This window comes from Arachis ipaensis, chromosome B7 (assembly GCF_059453495.1).
Source record: "Arachis ipaensis isolate K30076 ecotype BB chromosome B7, ASM5945349v1, whole genome shotgun sequence".
Lineage (NCBI taxonomy): Eukaryota > Viridiplantae > Streptophyta > Magnoliopsida > Fabales > Fabaceae > Arachis > Arachis ipaensis.
The window spans coordinates 111430792-111453096 of record NC_142442.1 but is presented as its reverse complement, the minus strand read 5'-3'; the positions used below and the strand labels follow the sequence as shown (position 1 = coordinate 111453096).

At 37.7% G+C, this 22305-nt stretch overlaps 1 protein-coding gene across 1 annotated transcript; it reads right to left on the bottom strand.

Annotated features, from left to right (window-relative positions):
- Positions 1–3478: 3478 nt before the first annotated feature.
- LOC148553738 (uncharacterized) lies at positions 3479–3865 on the bottom strand. The gene has a single exon (XM_088494865.1). The coding sequence runs from the start codon at positions 3863–3865 to the stop codon at positions 3479–3481; it is 387 nt and encodes a 128-aa protein (XP_088350991.1).
- Between the last annotated feature and the right edge of the window lie 18440 nt (positions 3866–22305).

Here is a 22305-nt window from a genome sequence, read left to right as displayed (position 1 = left end):
TTGGCTAAAAGTGATTCCAATTTCCATTGCAAGGTTTTATTTCTTGTCCTTACCTAACTATAGTTAAGATGGTGTTCCATTTCCATTATTAATAAATAATAACCATACATTTTGCTGCTTTTATTTTATTATCATTACCTTGTTAATTTCTAATCAAAGCCATGTTTCGTTTCCGTTTTCTTCAAATACATTGGATATAAAATATGATTTTGTTTCGGGATGTATGTTAACATCTATCATGTACGGACACCGACACAAATACGGTACATAGCATAATATGAGACACGTTGATACATGAATTTTAAAATCTTATAAGACACGGAGATACGCTTATATATAAAATGTAAAGTATTTTTTAGATAAATTATAATGATATTTTGATATTTTATTAATATTAAAACATAAATTAATTTTTTAATTATTTTTAATGTTTTATTTTAATTATATAAAATATTTTTATTTATTTTAATAAATAATAATATATACTGTTCGTGCAAGGATGCGCGGCTCCGTGCTATACGTCGGCTTCCGTCGGTCAGAGACTTTTGTCCTGCAGCGGAGAAACGCCAAGCCTGAGCACGAACCGGGTGGAGAACCTGCAAAAAGGACTCCAACGATCAAGTTAGTGGAGAGTAGTTACAAGACAGAGTATAAGCGTAGGAAATGTGTACGAGAGTATTCAGATGTTGCCGTGATTCCCTTATTCATTTGGTAACCCCTTTTTTATAGAGTTGTAAGTTGATTCTAATTGATAGTTTGTTAGAGTGATTCTCGGTTTTGACCGAGATTCTTGGGGTTGTTATCACGTTGTGATCATCTGCTGCTTGTGACTGACGTGGCCGAGATATAGGGTGGCAGTTCCGAGTTGTGAGGTACGGTACATAGCCCCCAAGCTTGACTTGCTTGGGTATTTGGTTTTTAGCAAGTTGAGCTTTTAGGATGACCTATATCTCGGCTAGTCATGCCAGCCCCCAAGCTCAACGTTGCGTGCGTTTTGGGCGTGAAGCACTAGCCTTTGTTTTTGAAAAAGTGTTTAAACGAAACGACTGGCATAAGGAGGGCGTTTTCCCATTATTTTAGGGAAACGTGCTGCCATTACTTTACTTAATGTTTTGTAACTGAACCGGTTTTGACCCTTGGTTTCTCTGCGGTTTTTGGTTTTGCGCTCCCACTTTGTTAGTGGGTTGTAATAAGCTGTTTGTGTTATTGGTCTTTGGTGATTCTTCAAAAAGTCACTCTTTTTCCCTCTGATTTTGAAAGAAAATGTCTTCAAAAGGTTAGATTTTCCATTCCTTTTATCCTCTATTCTTTCTCCATCTTTTCGTAATTGTGGTCTGTAATGGATAGAGAAAAGTTAAAGGAGAAGCAGAAAGTTGTAGAGGAAAAAAGGGATGACCTTTATCATTGGGTCCATGACGACGTTAAAACTCGTGCTTCCTCGTATGGTAGTTTTGATTCTCTCCAGGAGGTTCGTGCGATGAAGTTGGTGAAGGATGGCTTTAATGTTGGTGTCGAGCTTCTCCCTTGTTCTAGTGACGATAGGGTTTGTGAACGTAGGGGTGATTGGGGGTATTTTTATATGTATACTCCGTGTTTCTCTGAACTGTATGTTAGGTTTCCTTTTTCTTCCTTTGAGTGCGACGTATTGACTCAACTGAATTGTGCTCCTTCCCAATTACATCCTAACTCCTGGGCATTTCTAAGAGCTTACCAGTGTTTGATGTCCTTTCTAGAATATACTCCTTCCCTTGGCGTTTTCTTTTCTCTGTTTCAGTCAAAAGGGGTTCGGAGGGGTTTATGGGTTTGTTTAAGCAGTTTTCCTGGTTGTTCTATATTTCTTCTGTACAAGTCGTCTTTTAAGAATTTCAAGTCTCTGTTTGTGAAAGTTCGATCTATAGAAACAGAATACCCTTTTTATCTTGATGATGAGCTGATAGAAAGGTATCCCTTGTATTGGTGTTCTGAGCCTGTGCAAGTACTTGAGGCGTATAGAAGTGACGAAGAAGACTTGATTATTGACTTTTTGGTGAAAAACTTTGCTTCCGGCGAGTGTCTATCAATCCCTGAGATGTTAAATTTCGAAAAAGATAATGATAGGGAAGGGTTGCGAACTTATATAGGTAATGTACATGTTTGTCCCCGGTATTAGTTTTCTGTTTCGACGCTGATGTCTTTCGCTTGGCTTTTGCAGGTGGACGAGTACCGCACCTGAATTTCTCCAGGCTTCAATCTTTTCTTGACAGGAAAAGGGAAAAGGGTGTAACTACCTCTGCTGCTCAGAATGTTGATGAAGGGGGTGCTGCTTTTTCGACTGCGCAACCTGTTTCTTCAAAAAGAAAAAGAGGGGTGGCTGATGATTCATTGGAGGTGCTATCCGAAGAAGATAGGGAGGTGGCCGAGGTTTCTACTACTGTTTTTGATCGCCAGTGCAAGCTTCATGGGTTTATTCCTGGGGCAAATGCCCATTCTTTGTGGAGCGACCAATTTCCCTTGGCCGAGCTCTCTGATAGAGCTTCCCAGTTTCCTGGGGATATGCTGCTTACTCGACGTGTGGGTCTGGAAGCTTTAGGCAAATATGTTCAGGTAAACTTTTGTGTCTGTCCTGTTCTTGTCTGTTTTGCTGGTTCTGCTTGTTTGTTTTAATGCTGGGTTTGGTCAGGTTGTTGCTTCTCGTTTGCTGTGCGTCGGGCGTACTACTAAATTGCTTGGGGCTGAAAGGCAGGCTGAGGCTGATAAAATTGCTACTTTGGAATGTTTGGTGAAAGAAAAAGAGAGAGCCATTACTGATATGACAGCGAAAATGAAGGAGAAAGAAAGGTTGGTCTCTGATGCGGCTGCTAAGCTGGAGGAGAAGGGACGAGAAGTTGCTCGCCTTCAGGACCAGATTCGATCTTTTCAAGCCGAGATTAGGGACAATGATAAGACAAAAGGTGAGATGACTGCTCGAATTCATGAGCTTGAGGACCAAGGTATTGAGATGTTCACCTCAGGCTTTGATCGGGCCGTTGCTCAAGTGTCATTATTTGATTCTGGATTCGATGTTCGTCAGCTCGATGTGACGAAGATAGTCGTTAATGGGGAGTTGGTTCAGGACGAGGCTGGTGAAGATCATGATGAGAACGTGCCTCCTCCTGTTTGAAAGAAATTTTTAATATTTGCCTTTAGTAAGTAGTTTGGACTTGTATGTTTTTTGAAAGACTTGTTGGTTTTTATTCCGACTTTATCGACTGTATCTCTGATGTATAGTGTCGGAGTTTGCTTTTGCGAATAGTTTATGACTACAGCGTTTTATTGCTGCTTTGTATATCCATGTATGGGGAAATGTATGATTTTATTCAGATGAATTTGTCCCTCATGTTCGAGGTGTGCAGGATGGTCGGCCTCGTTAAAACCTACCCGAGTAAACCCTCCTTAGGGAAAAAACCTCGTGGTTAGGAAAAAAGAGTACCTCACCATCCTGTGTGTTACAATATTGTGATCAACTATAGTAGTATTTGAGTGATGAGATGTTCCATGTGTTTGGTAATGCTGTCCCATTCAATGCTTCTAGACGATAAGCTCCTCTTCCGACCACTTTAGTGATTCGAAAAGGTCCTTCCCATGTCGCTGCTAATTTTCCATGGCCTGGTGGTTTCCGAACATCTTCTATCTGTCTGAGCACTAGATCTCCCTCCTGGAGGGTCCTCGGTCTCACTCTCTTGTCGTACTGACGTTTCATAGCTAGTTGCATTGATTTTTGCCTTAGCTTCGTGAGATTGCGTTCTTCATCGATGATGTCAAGCTCGGCAAGCCGAATTTGTTCGTTAGCACTTTCGTTGAAATGCTCGGTCCTGGTTGACCCTTGACTGATTTCCAAAGGGATCATGCATTCTGATCCGTATACTAAGCGGAAAGGACTTTCTTTAGTTGTTGATTGCGGAGTTGTGTTGTAACTCCATAGTATCTCTGGTATTAGCTCGGCCCAGCGACCTTTAACCTCGGTTAGTTTTTTGTTAGGGCCTGCAAAATTATTTTGTTAGCCGCCTCTGCGAGCCCGTTGGTCTGTGGGTGCTCAACAGAGGAGAAATAATGTCTAATATTCATGTTAGTTAAAAATGATGCAATCTTTTTATCAGTAAATTGCCTACCATTATCAGAGATAATTTCACGTGGTATGCCATATCTACAAATGATAAATTTCCAAATAAACTTTTGTACCTTATCCGAGGTTATTTTTGCAAGTGGTTGCGCTTCTACCCACTTTGTAAAGTAGTCAATGGCTACCAAAAGGAACTTTACCTGGCCTGGCGCTATGGGAAATGGTCCGAGGATGTCCATGCCCCACTTGTGGAATGGCCAAGTTGCATTCGATGTATGTAACGCCTCAGCTAGGTTGTGTATCAGTGGCGAGCATTTTTGACATGATTCGCATTTTTTGACCTTGTCTGTGCAGTCCGACCTTAAGGTCGGCCAATAATATTCCGCACGTAAGATCTTTGTTGTCAAGCTTCTGCTTCCGATATGATGTCCGCAAATACCCTCGTGGACTTCTTCTATTGTTAATCTGGTGTCTTCTCCTGCAAGACATTTAAGCAGAGGTCGGGAAAAACCACGTTTGTATAGGTCATTTCCGATTAGGGTGAACTGGGTTGCTTTCCGTTTAAAAGATCTCGGATCACCATTTGGTACGATTTCCGTCTTCAGGTAGTGTATTATTGGCGTTCGCCAGTCTTCATCCTGTGACAAATTTAAGACATACTGCAAATCTAGGCTAGGTTTTGTTAGTGTGAGATGTACCAAACTTTCTGATTGCTGATCTTCTCTATGTGTTGCTAACTTAGATAATATGTCTGCCCTAGAGTTTTGTTCCCGTGGTATATGTGTTATTTCAAATTTTTGAAAACCTTGTATCATGTCCTTAGCAATATGTAGGTATTTTTATAAGAGTGTATCTTTGGTTTGGAAATTACCGGTTACCTGCTGAACTATGAGTAGGGAATCACAGTATACCTGCAAGCTCGGCACGTGTACCTCTTTCGCGAGTCTTAGTCCTGCCAATAGCGCCTCATACTCGGCTTGATTATTTGTCGCTTGAAATTGGAATTTGATTGACTGTTCGGCATATACACCTTGGTTGTCTTTTAGTAGAATTCCTGCTCCGCATCCGTTGTCATTGGACGCTCCGTCCACATACAATTCCCATGGTTTTATTTCTTCTACTTCATTGGTGAATTCTGAGATGAAATCGGCCAGAGCTTGGGCCTTGGGGGATCCTCTGGACTGATATGTGATGTCAAATTCAGAGAGTTCTACCGACCATTTGGTTAGCCTTCCTGCCAGGTCGGGCTTGGCTAGGATCTGCCGGAGCGGTTGATTGGTCCGAACTATAATTCGGTACCCCTGGAAGTAATGCCGAAGTTTTCGAGCTGTGATGATTAGTCCATATGCTAATTTTTCTATCGTCGGGTACCTTGTTTCAGCGCCCTGTAGGACTTTACTTATGAAATATACTGGGTGTTGTTCTTTGTTGTCATCTGTTACAAGTACCGAACTGATTGTGTTAGTGGAAATTGAAAGAAATAGGTGTAAGGACTTGCCTCGTTCTGGCTTTTTCAATATGGGCGGTGATCCCAAGGTGTTTTTGAATTTGGTAAAAGCTTCTTCGCATTCTTTCGTCCAGACAAATTCGTCCGACTTCTTTAAGGTGTTAAAGAAGTGGTATGACTTTTCCGCTGCTGCTGGCAAGAACCGAGAAAGAGCTGCCAGCCGACTAGTGAGCTGTTGGACTTCCTTTTTGTTTCTGGGGGATTGCATGTTGATTACAGCTGAACATTTGTCGGGGTTCACCTCTATGCCTCTGTTTGTCAGTAAGAAGCAGAGGAATTTGCCCCCCTTGACTCCGAACGCACATTTTTCTGGATTCAGTCTCATATTGTGTTTTCTGAGCTGTGCAAATACTTCGTCCAGGTCGTGTTTGTGCTGTTCTTCTGAAGTTGATTTCACCACCATGTCGTCCACATATATTTCAATGTTTCGGCCAATCTGATCTTTGAAGACTTTGTCCATAAGCCGCTGATATGTTGCTCCCGCATTCTTTAGCCCAAAGGGCATGACCTTGTAGCAAAAATTTCCTTGGTCTGTGATAAATGCTGTTTTTTCTTCGTCTTCCGGGTGCATGAGAATTTGGTTATAGCCGGAATAGGCATCCATGAAACTGAGCACTGGAAATCCCGAGGTGTCGTCTACCAATCTATCTATGTTGGGGAGTGGGTAACCATCCTTAGGGCATGCTTTGTTTAGATCGGTGAAGTCCACGCACATGCGCCACTTTCCCGAGCTTTTTCGTACCATTACGACGTTGGCTAGCCATGCTGAGAATCGAAGTTCTCGGATAAACCTTGCTTCTAAGAGCTTTTTGGTTTCTGCTTCTGCTGCTTTTCTCCTTTCGTCTCCCAAGTTTCTTTTCTTTTGCCGTATAGGTCGGATATTGGGATTGACGGCCAGTTTGTAGCAAATGAAGTTAGGGTCGATGCCGGGCATGTCTGCTGGCGTCAATGCAAACAGGTCGGCGTTGTGTCGCAATATCGTGATAAGGTCGGCCTTTTGTCCTGCAACGAATGCCGATCCTATGTTAGTAAATTTCTCATCATGACCTATTTTTACCTATTCAAGGTTGTCTGTTGGTGTCGGACGACTGTTGTCATTTCTGGGATCTAGCTCGGCTAGCGTTGGTAAGTGCTCCGAGTTGTAGACAGTGTGAATCCGAGGTGTTTCCTTCTTCTTTACTGTTCTGAGGCTTGCGTTGTAGCATTGTCTTGCCTCCTTGTGGTCGGCATAAACTGTCCCCACCGCGTTATCCTGCAAGGGAAATTTCACACAAAGATGAACAGTTGAAATGATGGCACCAAAAGCATTTAATGATGGACGTCCTAGAATGATATTATAAGGGCTAGGGCAATCGACCACTAGAAATTGGATATCTAGTGTTTTGGTATGTGGAAGTTCTCCAATTGTTGTTCTCAGCCAAATGTACCCGGATACCGATACCTTTTCCCTAGAGAACCCTACCAATTCTCCGGGTGACGGTTGTAGTGCGTTGTCGCTGAAATGCATCTTTTTGAAGGTGGAGTAGAATAAGACGTCGGCGCTACTCCCTGGGTCCAGTAAGACCTTTTTTACTGTTAGTTCCCCCATGTGAATCGAGATGACGACTGGGTCATCAAGGTTCGGATAGGTTGTCTTAAGGTCGGCCGTGCTGAAGTCGATGCGTGAGGTCGGACTTGATGCTTGTCGTTCCAGGCGAGATCCTTCCATTGTCATCATTGCTCGGTAACTTCTTTTCCTTGCCGAGGTGGTGGTCCCGCCTCCAGCGAAGCCTCCTGAGATGTAATTAATGATCCCCTTGGATGGGGGTGTTTCGACCTGTTTATGTCTGCTATCCCTTTCTGCTTCTCTTTCTGTATCCCGCTGCTTTCTTGACGAGATATATTTGTCTAAGAGTCCTTGCCTGGCTAATCTCTCCAGTAGGTCTTTTGCCACAATGCATTCGTCTGTGGTATGGCCGAACTTTTGGTGAAAAGCACAGTGTTTGCTTTTATCCACGTACTTCTGATCTTGGTATGATCCTGCTCGGACTGGTGGTTTGATCAATTTGTTGTGTAAGATTTCTTTGATTATATCCTCCCTTTTCGTGTTGAATCTTGTGTACGTGTCAAATTTCGGCGCTAGTTTGAATGGTTTTCTAGAGTCTTTGCTTATGGGCTGATGAGGCCTCTCCTCTTCCTTCTTCGTCGGCTTTTCGCTCCTCCATGCCTCCCTGAGTTCTTCGATTTCGATCTGGCCCTGGGCTTTTTCTCGAAATTCCTCTAGTGTCTTCGGTTTTGTCACTGCGATTGCTTCTTGGAATTTCCCGGGGCGGAGGCCGCTTTTAATGGCATGCAATTGCACCTCAGGGTTAAGGTCGGGGATCTGCATTGCTGCTTCTGTGAACCGCATCATGTATTCCTTCAAACTTTCGTGTTGTCCTTGTTTGATCGTGCTGAGGTAGTCTGAGTCCCGCACATAAATTTTAGAAGTTGCAAAATGATTAATAAATAATTTGGCAAATTCATCGAAGCTTGTTATTGATCCTGCAGGGAGGTTAGAAAACCACAATAGGGCGGCCCCGTCTAAGAAAGTAGGAAAAGACCGGCACAAGATGGGATCGGAGTCACTATTAAGGAACATCATTGATTCAAATTTTGTGACATGGATTTTAGGATCTCCGATCCCCTTGTACGGCGTTAGGGTCATTGGAAGTGTAAAGTTTTTGGGCATTTTAAAACTCATTATTTCTTCTGAAAAAGGATTCATTCGTCGTCGTGCCGTTTTGGGGATAGTTTCCCCTGTCTTCACGTTGGATTCTGACTGACGTTCTTCATGTTGATCCATGTGTATTTTCTTATTGGCCTTCTGTTCATCGTTTTTCTGCATCTCCGCCAATTGCTCGGCCATCCGCTGGTTTTCCGCAAGCAAGGCGGCGTTTGCAGCTAAGAGGTTGACATTGGTCGGATTGGTAGAAGGCGTCACTGAGTGGTCCGTCATGGCTTGGTTCCTGAAGAAAAAGTGGAAAGCAGGGTGTTACGTTGTTAGCCTCAGAAACTTAAAGAGCGAGGTGGGGTTGGGCCCCACGGTGGGCGCCAAATGTTCGTGCAAAGATGCGCGGCTCCACACCAAATTAAAGGTATAATCTACAAATATGGGGTGTTTTATTAAATTAAATATTAATTTTAAAAATATAATTAGTTTGTTTGGAACTATCTTTAGTAAGTACAAATCTTTTATTGAGATTTTTTTATGTGTACAATAAATTATTTATAAATATGACCCATTAGAAATTTAATAATAATAATTATTATTTTATATTTATTCTAAATATTTTTTAAATTCATAAGTAATAACCCTAAAAAGTTAAGATTATCCGTTATGAATTTAAAAAATATTTAGAATAAATATAAAATAATAATAATTATTATTAAATTTATAATAAGTTATATTTATAAATAATTTATTGTGCAATATAAAAAGAATTCAAAAAACTTGAGTTTACTAAAGACAGACCCAAATCAATTAATTATATTTGTATAATTAATATTCAATTTAATAAAACACTCTATATTTGTAGATTATACCTTTAATTTGGTGTGTTGATAATTTTGTATTTTCAGAGTGTCTTTGAAATTTTTTTTTAATATGAGATAAGGATTGCATTCTTAGAAGAAAAGAATTTATTTTTATTTAAAATTTAATTTCTTAATTTAGAATGATTTTAATATATAAGTAGAATTGAATTCTATTTTTTGGATTGAAATTACCGTTAAATATGTTAAATTTTCATTTGATTTGTAAATAACTCTATCTTTGATAAAATTATTTTTGCTAGACACTTATTTATAAAAAAAAATATTTTTGATATTTTATACATTCAAAAAGATAAAGACAAGTGAATTGAAATTCTTAAATAAAATAAAATCATTTATTTCATGTATTTCAAAGTAAAAAGAAAAAGCTCTATTCTTTAGGAAATTTTAATTATTAAACAAATAAAAAAAATTTATTTTTTTTTATTTGGGACAATGTTTTCTTTTTTTATTAGAAATGATATGAAATATTATTTATTATGATCCATTACCAGCCCACAAACCAAAAATACTTAGTAGTTTTATTAATCATAACTAAGCAAAGTGATGAAAACGGTAAATAAACAACATCAACGGAAAGAAAAACTATTAACCAAGTGTCACGCTTCCAATGTGTCACCCGTTATCATCATCCCATGTTGACAATATGGGTCAGCACCGTAGAATTTTCCAACTAATTATTTTTGTAGTATGTCCTCGTAAAAGTTCCTATCCTTGATCATGTTCTCTAGAAAGAATGTCAGGACCGAAGTGAATTATTATTATTTTTTTTTTGTCAAGAATCACATTGTTATCCGAGCAAATGGACGGAGGCCGGTTTCATACTTTACTCTATCAATGTGCTACAACCACCCCCCAGGCCCCAGTACTCAGTAGTGCCAGCTTCTAATCAAGCTCACTTGAGTTAAAGTACAAGCTTCTAACCAACAAAGCTACTTGGGAAGCTAGCTGCTACAACCACCCCAAGTCCAGGAGAAAATCCAACCTAAAGAAACTAGGCTATATTGGTTGGGAGAACTCTCTATCACGTGAAGTTAACTACTTTACTTATTTAGCTTGACGTAGAAGACATGATACAAAGGCAGGGTTCTCTAAGAGTGGGAATGTGGGATGCTCCCCCCCCCACCCCTCTTTTCTTTCTCTTCCATAAAATTAGCATAAAGTCGCCATTCTTATTGTTATTATTTATTTGGCAAAAAGAATGGAGCACTTTATGCTTATGAAGGTGGGGTTCTTGTTTTGTTATGACACCCGTATTTCATATATTTTATAGGATTAAGTTAATATATTAAAGTTGTCGATTAAAAATTTTTTTATACAAAATATATAAATTTAAGTTTCTAATGTTTTTGTTACATATTTATTAAAATAATAAAAATTTTACTAATAATAATTTTAACATGTGAAGCATGAACACTTTGCTGAATTTCGTGTCTGCATATGACACATGTACATAGGACACTATACTCGTTCGACACATGTCTGCTATGTTCAACCATGTTTTAATAAAAAAAATAAAAAATCATTTTTCGGATACACCTCAATACAATCACATGTCAGCATATATAGCCTTATTCTTAACGTTATTCTTAAAATAAATTTAGAAATAGTATATGTACCGTACCTCACAACTCGGAACTGCCACCCTATATCTCGGCCACGTCAGTCACAAGCAGCAGATGATCACAACGTGATAACAACCCCAATAATCTCGGTCAAAACTGAGAATCACTCTAACAAACCATCAATTAGAATCAACCTACAACTCTATAAAAAAGGCGATTACCAAATGAATAAGGGCATCACGGCAACATCTGAATACTCTCGTACACATTTCCTATGCTTATACTCTGTCTTGTAACTACTCTCCACTAACTTGATCGTTGGAGTCCTTTTTGCAGGTTCTCCACCCGGTTCGTGCTCAGGCTTAGCGTTTCTCCGCTGCAGGACAAAAGTCTCTGACCGACGGAAGCCGACGTATAGAATTTATTTTGTATTTTCAGAAAGTGTATTTAATTTTTTTTAATATAAAATAAGGATTGCATTCTACGAAAAAAAGAATTTATTTTTATTTGAAATTCAATTTCTTAATTTAGAATGATTTTAATATATATAAGTAGAATTGAATTCTATTTTTTGGATTGAAATTACGATTAAATATGTTAAATTCTCATTTGATTTGTAAATAACTCTATCTTTGATAAAATTATTTTTGCTAGACACTTATTTATAAAAAAAAGATATTTTTGACATTTTATACATTCAAAAAGATAAAGACAAGTGAATTGAAATTCTTAAATAAAATAAAATCATCTATTTTATGTATTTCAAAGTAAAAAAAAAGTTCTATTCTTTAGCGAATTTTAATTATTAAACAAATAAAAAGAATTTATGTTTTTTATTTGGAATAACGTTTTCTTTTTTTCTTTATTAGAAATGGTATGAAGTATTATTCATTATGGTCCATTATTAGCCCACAAACCAAAAATACTTAACAGTTTCATTAATCATAACTAAGCAAAATGATGGGAACGGGAAATAAACAACATCAACGGAAAGAAGAGCTATTAACCAAGTGTCACACTCTCAAACTGCCATGCGTTATCATCATCCTATGCTGACAATATGGATCAGCACCGTAGAATCTCCCTAATTAGTTTTAGTTTTAACGACAAATTTTTAGTAATAATAATACAATGATTGCTATTTTTTTATTTAAGTTATGTTTTTGTGATTATTATATATTTGTTATTACTATTATATATTATAATATTAATTATTATTATTGTCACTAAAAATATAAGTAAAACTATTTTTAATAAAAAAAATTTTAGTGACTATAGTACTGTTCATACACTGGCCCAACACTAAGACCCAAGTCCAAATACACCAAAAGGCCCAATCCAAAGATTGGCCTTTGTTATTCACCGATCTCTTTAGAAGAGGTCAGATTCAACACAGACTTCTTTCCAAAGAAGTTGGGCTCAAGAGATAGCTGGCAGATAACACTTATTCAAATAAGTAACTGCCCCTAAAATCTCTCAACCCACTTCTAGAAGTCATATCCCAATAATCCCTAGATAAAGGGACGGTTATCCACCTAAAAAGGTGGCACTACTCCAATGGTGGTTATTGGATCACCACTATAAATACCCTGATATTCCTCAGGTATCTCTAAGTTCCAATACATTCTAAACCTGCTTAACCCCATGCTGACTTAGGCATCGGAGTGTCTTTGCAGGTACCATCCCCCATTCTTTCACATACACAACTCGGAGGCGGCTCCCAGACGTAAACCAAGTCGGAGACCACACTCCTCCTGCGCTTGGGCCTCACAAACAAGCCCAACCACCGTCTGGTTCTAGGTAAGCCCCAGAACATTGGCGCCGTTGCCGGGGACCTGGAGCTCAATCCTTGATAATGGCGGATGATCAACAAAATGGTCGGACAACCACTCGACATAAATAAGATGCAAGCATGTTAAAAAGAAGCTGGAATACAGTTTCTATGGATATCAGAAATTCCATAAAAACTTCTCCCAATGGGCAGAGGATATCAAATACGGATGATGATTCTACTTCTACAGTTAAATTGGATTAAATCAAACAAAAGAGAAGAAAGCACCGTCCCAAGGCCATTGTAGAAAGTAAACCAAAACGAACTCGAAAGCCAATTAAATAAAAGAATTTTCAATTCAGAAAATTCAATTGGCAAAAGAAGTTACGTGAAAAAAAAAGACTAACTCGAAAGTCAATTGAATAAAAGAATTTTTAATTCAGAAAATTCAATTAGCAAAAGAAGTTACGTGAAAAAAAAAAGACGAACTCGTAAGCCAATTGAATAAAAGAATTTTCAATTCAGAAAATTCAATTGGCAAAAGAAGTTACGTAAAAAAAAATTACGTAAAAAAAAAGAGGAAAAGGGAACGTGAGTAATCCCAACCTCTTCGTGAAATAGGATGGACAATGACATCTGTGCCGACTTACAATCTCAGAAAAATTCATGATACCCACTCATGGAATGGAGCAGTTGCATGTTCCAAATACACAGTGGATTCACATGTTAATTACAACAGAGCAGTGAATAATACAAAAAATTCTCATGGTACATCATTCGTTGGTTGCTCACAAATTACATCACTACCAATGAATATGGAAAGAAATATTCCTGCGGTAGAATTTGATGCTATTTGCACACCAATAAAGATGGATGCCTTCCAGGAAAAAAAACTGGAATCTGATCCAAAGGAAAAAGAAAGTCGGGGTGACAAAGGCCCAGTCTTCATTGGAGGGGATGATCTTTTTTCTAAAGAGGTCAAGCGTGCAAAGGTTCCAAAAAATTTTCAACATCCCAACATGGATCCCTATGATGGATCTACTGATCCACATAACTATCTCAGCAACTTCAAAGAAGTCCACCAGGTCGGAGAAAGCTGTACAAAATTTGACCTCTTTTAGAGAACTCATGAAGAACAGTCCGACCTCTTTTAAAGGTCAGACTTTACAACAAGGTCGGATGAATTGGGAGCTCACAAAGAAAATCCGACCTCTTTTAGAGAGCTCATGAAGAAAAGTCCGACGTCTTTTAAAGGTCAGACTTTACAACAAGGTCGGATAAGCTTGGAGCTCACAAAGAAAATCCGACCTTTTGCAAAGTTCATGAAGGAAAAGTCCGACATCTTTTAAAGGTCAGACTTTACAACAAGGTCGGATGAGTTAGAAGCTCACAAAGAAAATCCGACCTCTTTTAGAGAGCTCATGAAGAAAAGTCTGACCTCTTTTAAAGGTCAGACTTTACAACAAGGTCGGATGAGTTGGGAGCTCACAAAGAAAATCCGACCTCTTTTAGAGAGCTCATGAAGAAAAGTCTGACCTCTTTTAAAGGTCAACTTTACAACAAGGTCGGATGAGCTGGGAGCTCAGAAAAAAATCCGACCTCTTTTAGAGAGCTCATAAAGAAAAGTCCGACCTCTTTTAAAGGTCAGACTTTACAACAAGGTCGGATGAGCTGGGAGCTCACAAAGAAAATCTGACCTCTTTTAGATCCCACGAAGAAAATTCTGACCTCTTTTAAAGATCAGAGTCTACAATGAGGTCGAAAACCTCCAAGCTTAGAAAGAAAGTCCGACCTCTTTCCAAGCTTAGAAAGAAAAATCCGACCTCTTCTAAGGATCCAAGCTTATGAAGATAATTTGACCTCTTCTGAGAATTCAAGTCTACAAATAAAAATCCGACTTCTTTTAGAGCTTATGAAGAAATTCTGACCTCTTAAAGGTCAGACCACAATGAGGTCAAAATCTCTGAATTTATAAAGAAAAATCCGACCTCTTTTAGAGCTCACAAAGAAAAGTTCAACCTCTTTTAAAGGCCCGACTTTACAACAAGGTCGGATAGGCTTAGAGCTTAGAAAGAAAAGTCCGACCTCTTTCTTGAGGTACGACTTTGAGAACCAGATCCCAAGCATAAATGGCCATGAGAAGGTCATACGAAGAAATTTCTTAACTGACAACCTCGTCTTGATCCAAAATGACATCGGGCCAAAATCGGACGAAAAAAAGCCAACACCAAAATGAAAAGATCCCAACAAAGTCACTTAAGACTTGAAAAAGAACTACTACAACATACTCGAATTACTCGAAAACAATCTACCTAGATTATGCCATGTCTACAATAAAAGGGATACTACAGCTAGAAAGCGCACCTTACTCCCTAATGCACACTTTTTCTGACTTGAAGTGACGAGATCCAAAGTGGTATAAGAAGTTATAAATGCAAATCGTGGTCCGACCTCATTAAGCCACTTGTACTAAATCAAACTGGCAAGGGAAAACCTAAAACGAATTGCACAAATAACTTAAGGACAGCGTGATCATAATCAAACATCAACACGAAGAGGATGCAAACCAGACCTCGCAACAATTTGTTTAAAACAAATTGAAAAAGGATGGCGATTTATAAGAATGCCTCCTCAAGCCAAGAGATAAGTATTCGACCTTACTAAGTTGACACAACAAGTATAAAACAAGTTATCCGACCTCCCAAAAAGAGAGTCCAAAATAACTTGTAAAAGTCACGTAGCAACAAATAGTAAGATTCAAGAATGGCATGACTGAATACTCGAGTCCGACTTTATGAAGCTCGACCTCGAGTAGGGGCACTGGTTATTACGAGAGCCAAGTCCAAAATTATTAAAAACCAAAGACAACATTCTACAATGATATCAGAGCACGAAAGAAAAACTCGATCTCCTTCCAAAACAAACTCAGATAAGAAAAGAGGCTTTGAGAAATTCTATAAAGAAGTTGGTAACTTCCAAGTTCAAAAGAAAATCTCGATCTCCTTTCAGAAATTCGAGAGAAAACTCGAATAAGAAAAAGAGATTTTGAGACAAAAGATGGCTACGAGATTTGCCACAAATGACCTTATCCTGATAAGATATAATATCAGGTTACAGAGGTCGGGCGAAGAAAAGCTGACAACAAACTGGATAGGACCCTACAAGATTACTGAAATCTTAGAAAAGGGCTACTACAAAGTGTCTAACTTCAAGGGTGAAAAACTACCCAGGTCGCGACACACCTCCAACATAAGGAGATAAAACAGTTCCTTATGAAAATTGATTTTCTACAATTAACACACACCAATTGAAGCTCGATAAACCGCAAAAATCACGGGCCGATCATATAAAAATCGCCTGGATGAAGCGACGAGGAACCAATTGGTGGAAAGAAGTTACATATGCGAATTGGAAAGAAAACACCTCGAAACAGCTCGGGCCAAACGGGTTGAAAAAGTTGTGTTTAGAACAAGTCGCAAAAGTAACTTAACTAAATATGCCCCTCGAGGCATAAATACGATCTAACAACTCGATCCACACGGATAACAAATGGATCGTACAAAATCTCAAGCCCACGATCTCATCTCTACAAGTTCTAAAAATAAACGACCTAGTCGTATAAAATGGAACAATTTCACAAAAACAAGTTGTTCCAAGAAAACTCGTTTTAGTATTCACAACAACATAAGGATAACTCGGATTAAACGAGTTATACCAGTCAACCATATTTTTAACGAAATTGTGTTAAGCACAAGTCGTGTCTATCTAAAAGCAAAGCTTTAAAAGTAATTTGTATCAAAACAAATCATTAAAGCAAAACATTAAAAAGTGATTTGTATCAAAATGAATCACTTCAACCAAATGACTCGTATAGAAATGAGTTAAAAAGGAAGGATTGTAAAACGTTTTTGAATAAAATCGAAACGTAAAAACTATCCTCCAAAACAACTTGGATAAAACAAGTTGTATCATACACAAGGACGACAACCTTGTAAAAACTAGAAAGGGGAGGGAATAAGCATATAATCCATTCACCTAAGACGCCAATTTATGCTCGACAAAGCGCAAAAATCACGAGCTGACCTTTTCAATGGTCGTTCGGATAAAGTGACGAGATACAAATTGGTGTCCAATGGTTATAATATGGCTTGATGATTTAAAACAACTCAAGCCCATGAGTTAAACAAAATCGAGTAAAAAATAACCATACGATCTAAGCAATTTGTATTAAAACAAATTGCGCAAAACAACTTGATATATAACGAGTTGTGCTTCAAAAAAGTGACTTGTATAAAAAATAAGTCATCTATAAACTCAGAATGAATGAGTTCAACAAAAAAAAGGCTTCATACGAAAATCCTTTCTGCTTGATTGCTCGAGTCCGACTTCATAAAGCTCGACCTCAAGCAGGGGCATAATAGATAAAGCAACGAAGTCCGATGGTTATAAAGATGATCTGATACTTTAAAAGGACTCAAAATAAACAATTTGTACTTGAAACAAGTTGTGAAGTCCTAAAAAACAGCTCGAATTTAAATGGGTTGTATGAAATTAGATCAAGAAATAGCCACATTTTAATTAAACGATTTGAAATGAAACAAATCGTAAGACCTTAAAACTACTCGCATCGAACGATGAGGTTATACTAAAAAATAATTACGAGTTTTGAAATAAACGATTTGTATCAAAACAAGTCGTAAAAAATCAGAATAAGTTTCAGAAAGGTGATTTGTATTAAAACAAGTCATGTATCCTCAAAACAACTCGAATTGAATGAGTTGTATGAAACTAGGACAAGAAATATTCTTTGGTTAAGCAAGATGTGCTAAAACCAATCATACAGAGCCTACAAGACTGAGTTCAAATACTCGAATCCAACTCTTAAGAAAAAGAGATTGAACTCGAGTAGGGACACTGTTCATACACTGGCCCAACACTAAGACCTAGGTCCAAATACACCAAAAGACCCAATCCAAAGATTGGCCTTTGTTATTCACCGACCTCTTTAGAAGAGGTCGGATTCAACACAGACTTCTTTCCAAAGAAGTCGGGCTCAAGAGATAGCTGGCAGATAACACTTATTCAAATAAGTAACTGCCCCTAAAATCTTTCAACCCACTTCTAAAAGCCATATCCCAACAATCCCTAGATAAAGGGACGGTTATCCACCTAAAAAGGTGGCACTACTCCAATTGTGGTTATTGGATCACCACTATAAATACCCTGACATTCCTCAGGTATCTCTAAGTTCCAATACATTCTAAACCTGCTTAATCCCATGCTGACTTAGGTATCGGAGTGTCTTTGCAGGTACCACCCCCCATTCTTTCACATACACAACTCGGAGGCGGCTCCCAGACGTAAACCAAGTCGGAGACCACACTCCTCCTGCGCTTGGGCCTCACAAACAAGCCCAACCACCGTCTGGTTCTAAGTAAGCCCCGGAACAAGTACCATGGTTGGTATTATTTTTATTAAAATATAAAAAATTACTTTTAATGAAAAATTTTTAGCTTTGATTGTACTATGGCTGGTATTATTTTGATAACAATTAGAACAAAAACCACGCTCACCCTCCTTTTACTATCTTGAGAAACCTAACCCTAAACCCAGCCACCATCACCATCCTTTATCGCCAAACTCTTCTCCTCTAGTAGAGGGTGCTGTCGCCGCCGGCGAAGACAGACCGGGGGTGCCGTCGCACTCTTCTCATCGCCGAACTCTTTTTATCGTTTCTCTTTTCGTCGCCGTCGCATGAAGAAAGTGTTGACCCCGTGGCGTCGCCGTCGCGAAGGTTACTTGCTCGCTCGGTCGGTCAGTTGTCGTCGTCGTCGTCCTCTCTCTCTCTCTGTGTGTGTGTCTGTGGGGATGAACTCTTCGATGAACTCTTCAAACTCTTATTTCTTTTGTTTACTGTTAGAAGAGAAATTTAGTTGATAATGGAGGAGATGCGAATGATCGTCATGAAACAATGAAGAAGGTGAGAAATAAGATCGGCAAGATCGTTGCGAAACAAAGAAGAAGGTGAGAAATAAGATCGGCAAGTATGAGGTTGGTAGTACCATCGGCGAAGGTACATTAGGTTGTCAGACACCCAAATATAGTTAGGTTGCATGAGGTAGGTGAATATTGACTGAAGTTATGACTTATTAGTTAAGAGAAGGAAATATGAGGGTGGAGCTTAGAAAGTTTAGTTTAAGGTTTAGTAGTATTGTTAAATGACTGAAAATGTTGATTTCGACAAGTGGATGCCACTGCTACTGTTGGCTATCATTGTTTTTCTTAATGTTCAAAATTTTAATGCTGAGACCTTAGATTTTAAACATGATGACAAGGATCTTTGTTGTATGAGCAATTTGAATTGCAGATTTGCAAAGTTTACTTATGTGTTGATGCTTTTATTTAATATCATGTGTATAGGTTTTTGTTGTGGTTGCCCTTTCACTCATTCCACTGGTGCCAGGACATCTTTTTAATAGGGCTTATCGACTTTCTTTTTTGGGTACCACATGCTCTTCTCTATTTTCCTTTGTATTCATTATACGGGGTAAGTTTGTTGTTATGGTTTTAGAGATGATTATTTTGTATTCAGAGTTAATGTTATCTTGGAATTTTGGTCTCTGCTTTTGTTTTAATGTATTGCTTTATTCTATTGCAGAAACCAACAACTTGGAATTTGCAGGGATTGCAAATTTACTTTCAAACAATAATTGCAACAAAAGATTTTGTAACATTTGTTTACTGCCTTTCATTTGTTACTTCACATCTTTGCCTCAAAAGTGGGTTTTTCTTGATTAATTACCCTGATTAGAATACAAAAAATTATAAATACTTTTCCAATAATTTCAAACTAATAGTTAATAGTTGCCAAATAATTCTTTCTTCTTTCTTGCTGGAAGCTGTCCATGGAAGTAAAATGGTAAAATCCTTATGCTTATATGTTGATGATGAGATTTCCACTTTGAAATTATTGTTTACATTTACACACAGTGTTACATTGTATACATGGGAGCACATTCTCATGGCCCAAGCCCTACCTCTTTTGGTATGGAAGTTGCCACAAATTCTCACTTTGATTTACTAACTTCAATTTTGGGAAGGTATCGAAATAAAGCAGGAATGGCTTATATTTTCTATATATTAAAAACTATATATACCATTAAATAAAAGAAGAATATTGTTTGGACAACAATGAGAAAGCGAAAGAAGTATTTACACCAGTGCTTAGTATTTACACCACTGCATATTTCTTTCAAGGACTACATTCTAAAGCATGTATGTAAGCAAATAAGTTTTTCCATTTAAATAATCTACATGCCATATTTCTTGAATATTATCTTCTGTAAACCGTTAGTAGGGTTAAACAATCCTATGCCAATTTCAGGTGCAAATAAAAAATGTTTCAACTGTGAGTTTGAAAGTTTGATTTTGAAGTCAAAGGATACAAAATATCCACTCTCTCCTAAGGGCATACTCTCCCAACTAAGGAGTACTGGAAGTCAACTATGTATTGGCAAAGAAGAAGAGGCACATGAATTTCTAAAGTAAACCCTTTTGTAAGTGTAACCATATAATTTTTGTCCTGAGATCATTTTAGATGAAGGAATCTGGTGTTATATTCAACAGGCATGCCATTGACACAATGCAATCTATTTGCCTTATGGATGCTGGGGTTGATGTATCTGGCTCATTGAAAGAGGACACCACTTTAATTGGTCTAACATTCGGGGATCACCTTAGATCAAAGGTAATTTATGTTTATATATTGAAATCTACTAAACTATTAAGTTTTTCCCCTTTCCTGCTGTGTTATAATGCACCAATATAGTGTTACCATGCTTTTGCAATAGATAAATTCCTGTCATTTTAAGATCCATTAATTTAAGTAATGTGGAGAGTAAACATGCACCTCATACTTTGCAGATAAAATGCATGAAATGTGGAGGAAAATCTGAACATCAGGAAAGGATGATGGATCTTACTCTTGAGATAGAAGAGGACATAGCAACCGTGCATGAAGCTCATTTTGAGTTTATAGGTGTGTAGTATTTTTTGTTGTTTAGATTTGTAACATTATTTATTACTTTTCAAGAGAAATTTGTGTATCAATATTTTGAGTTTAATGAAATATCTTATTTTGTAATAATTAATTTCAGTATATTTATATTATGCATAACAATAATGATTGTTGGCAAAAATAATTGAGATTCTAAAAAAAAGGTAGTTCGATGCTTCTAAGAAAATGAGTATAATATAACTAAAAAAAAGTTTTAAGATTTTAGTAACAATAGTAATGGCTGGTAAAAGTGAATAACGTTACAATTTTAGAATTATTTTTAGTGGCTATATAAATTGTCGATAAAATGGATTTTGGCGGCAATAGTAATGGCTGCTAAAAATGAATAACATTGCAATTTTAGAATTATTTTGGGTGGCCATATAAATTTCCAAGAAAATGGCCACTAAAAGTTATATACTTTTACGGCCATTAAAAAAGTTTTTATCGGCAAATGTTATAATTGCCGCTAAAATCTTTTAGCGACAAAGCATAAGATAGCTAATATCTAATTGCTGGTAAATGTATTAGCGACTATTTTTATTGCAGCTAAAAAAAAAATAAATAGCCACTAAAAATGATTTTTCTTGTAGTCACAGCAAATAGGGGAAATCACTCCCAATAAGATGCTTGCTATACGATTTTGCTGAACTATAATAGGGTAGTAAGATCCAAAATCGTGATTATTTGCATCTAAACCTTGAAAAATTTCAGCACTTGTAGCTTTTTATCATGTATGATGCTTTTATAAACACTAATTTAACAAATTTTTTCCAACTACTTGTAGCACGCGTTGCGGCATTTGGGTGAAGCAGTGGATGATATAGTCCTATCTGCAGGGTGAATATGATTTGGAGGTATTACATATGCTATATGTTTGTTAGTTTTTTTATGTTAGTGTGGAAGTTATTAAGCCATGATGGACATTACATTGAAGATTTTTTTGCACTTCCATCATTTTTAGGTTGTCAATGAGGCAACAAGAATGATTTTTATGGTGGATCTCGCAATGGGAAGGCACAACCCCATTAGGAACGACGTATGCTGCATGGTTGTCATTGACTTAGACTACAAAATTAGATCATTTGTAAAAAGTGAGGAAGTGTCACCAACCCCCACAATCCCTACCTTGTCATTCTAATTGCTTTTCGATGATCATATCCCAAGTGCTAATATATGTTATGATATCATGTGTGGGTCTGTCATAGACATCTGCATATTGATGAACAATTTTTTTGGCAATGGATCCTAATCCGTTAGTTATAACTTGGCTTAAGAGAAACCTATAAGCTCGGAATCGAGGAAAAATTGAATAACGACGTGCCAATCTCAAATCACCAATAGAATCTCTCCGCGAATCTCTCCAAACAAACTCAAAACGAATCATTAAAGCGCAGTCATCGGATGATTGGCTAAACTTTTGAAAAATAGTCGAGATCTACGAATAATCACCCTAAGCACAAACAACTTTATAAATATTGATGACCTACTAGGTCATAGATATGCAATTCACTCTATATTCTCTCTATTGCTTACACTCTTTCTAACTTGAGAGCATTGGAGTGCCTTTGCAGGTGCCCAGCGTCACCCTTCTTGGAGAAAACCGACGTAACTTTCTTCCTGTCCAAGGAGGAGCAAGTTAGAGCACTGAGAGAACGAGCTATACCTTGGAATCGGTTATTCTGACAGGAACATTTGACGTCTACCGTGGGTCCCTTCTTTACCTAACCCCACTATCCTTCACAATCTACTTTA

What these genes read in the sequence shown, in the direction of transcription:
- LOC148553738 (XM_088494865.1), bottom strand. Translation starts at nt 3,865, where the DNA reads ATGATCCCTTTGGAAATCAGTCAAGGGTCAACCAGGACCGAGCATTTC.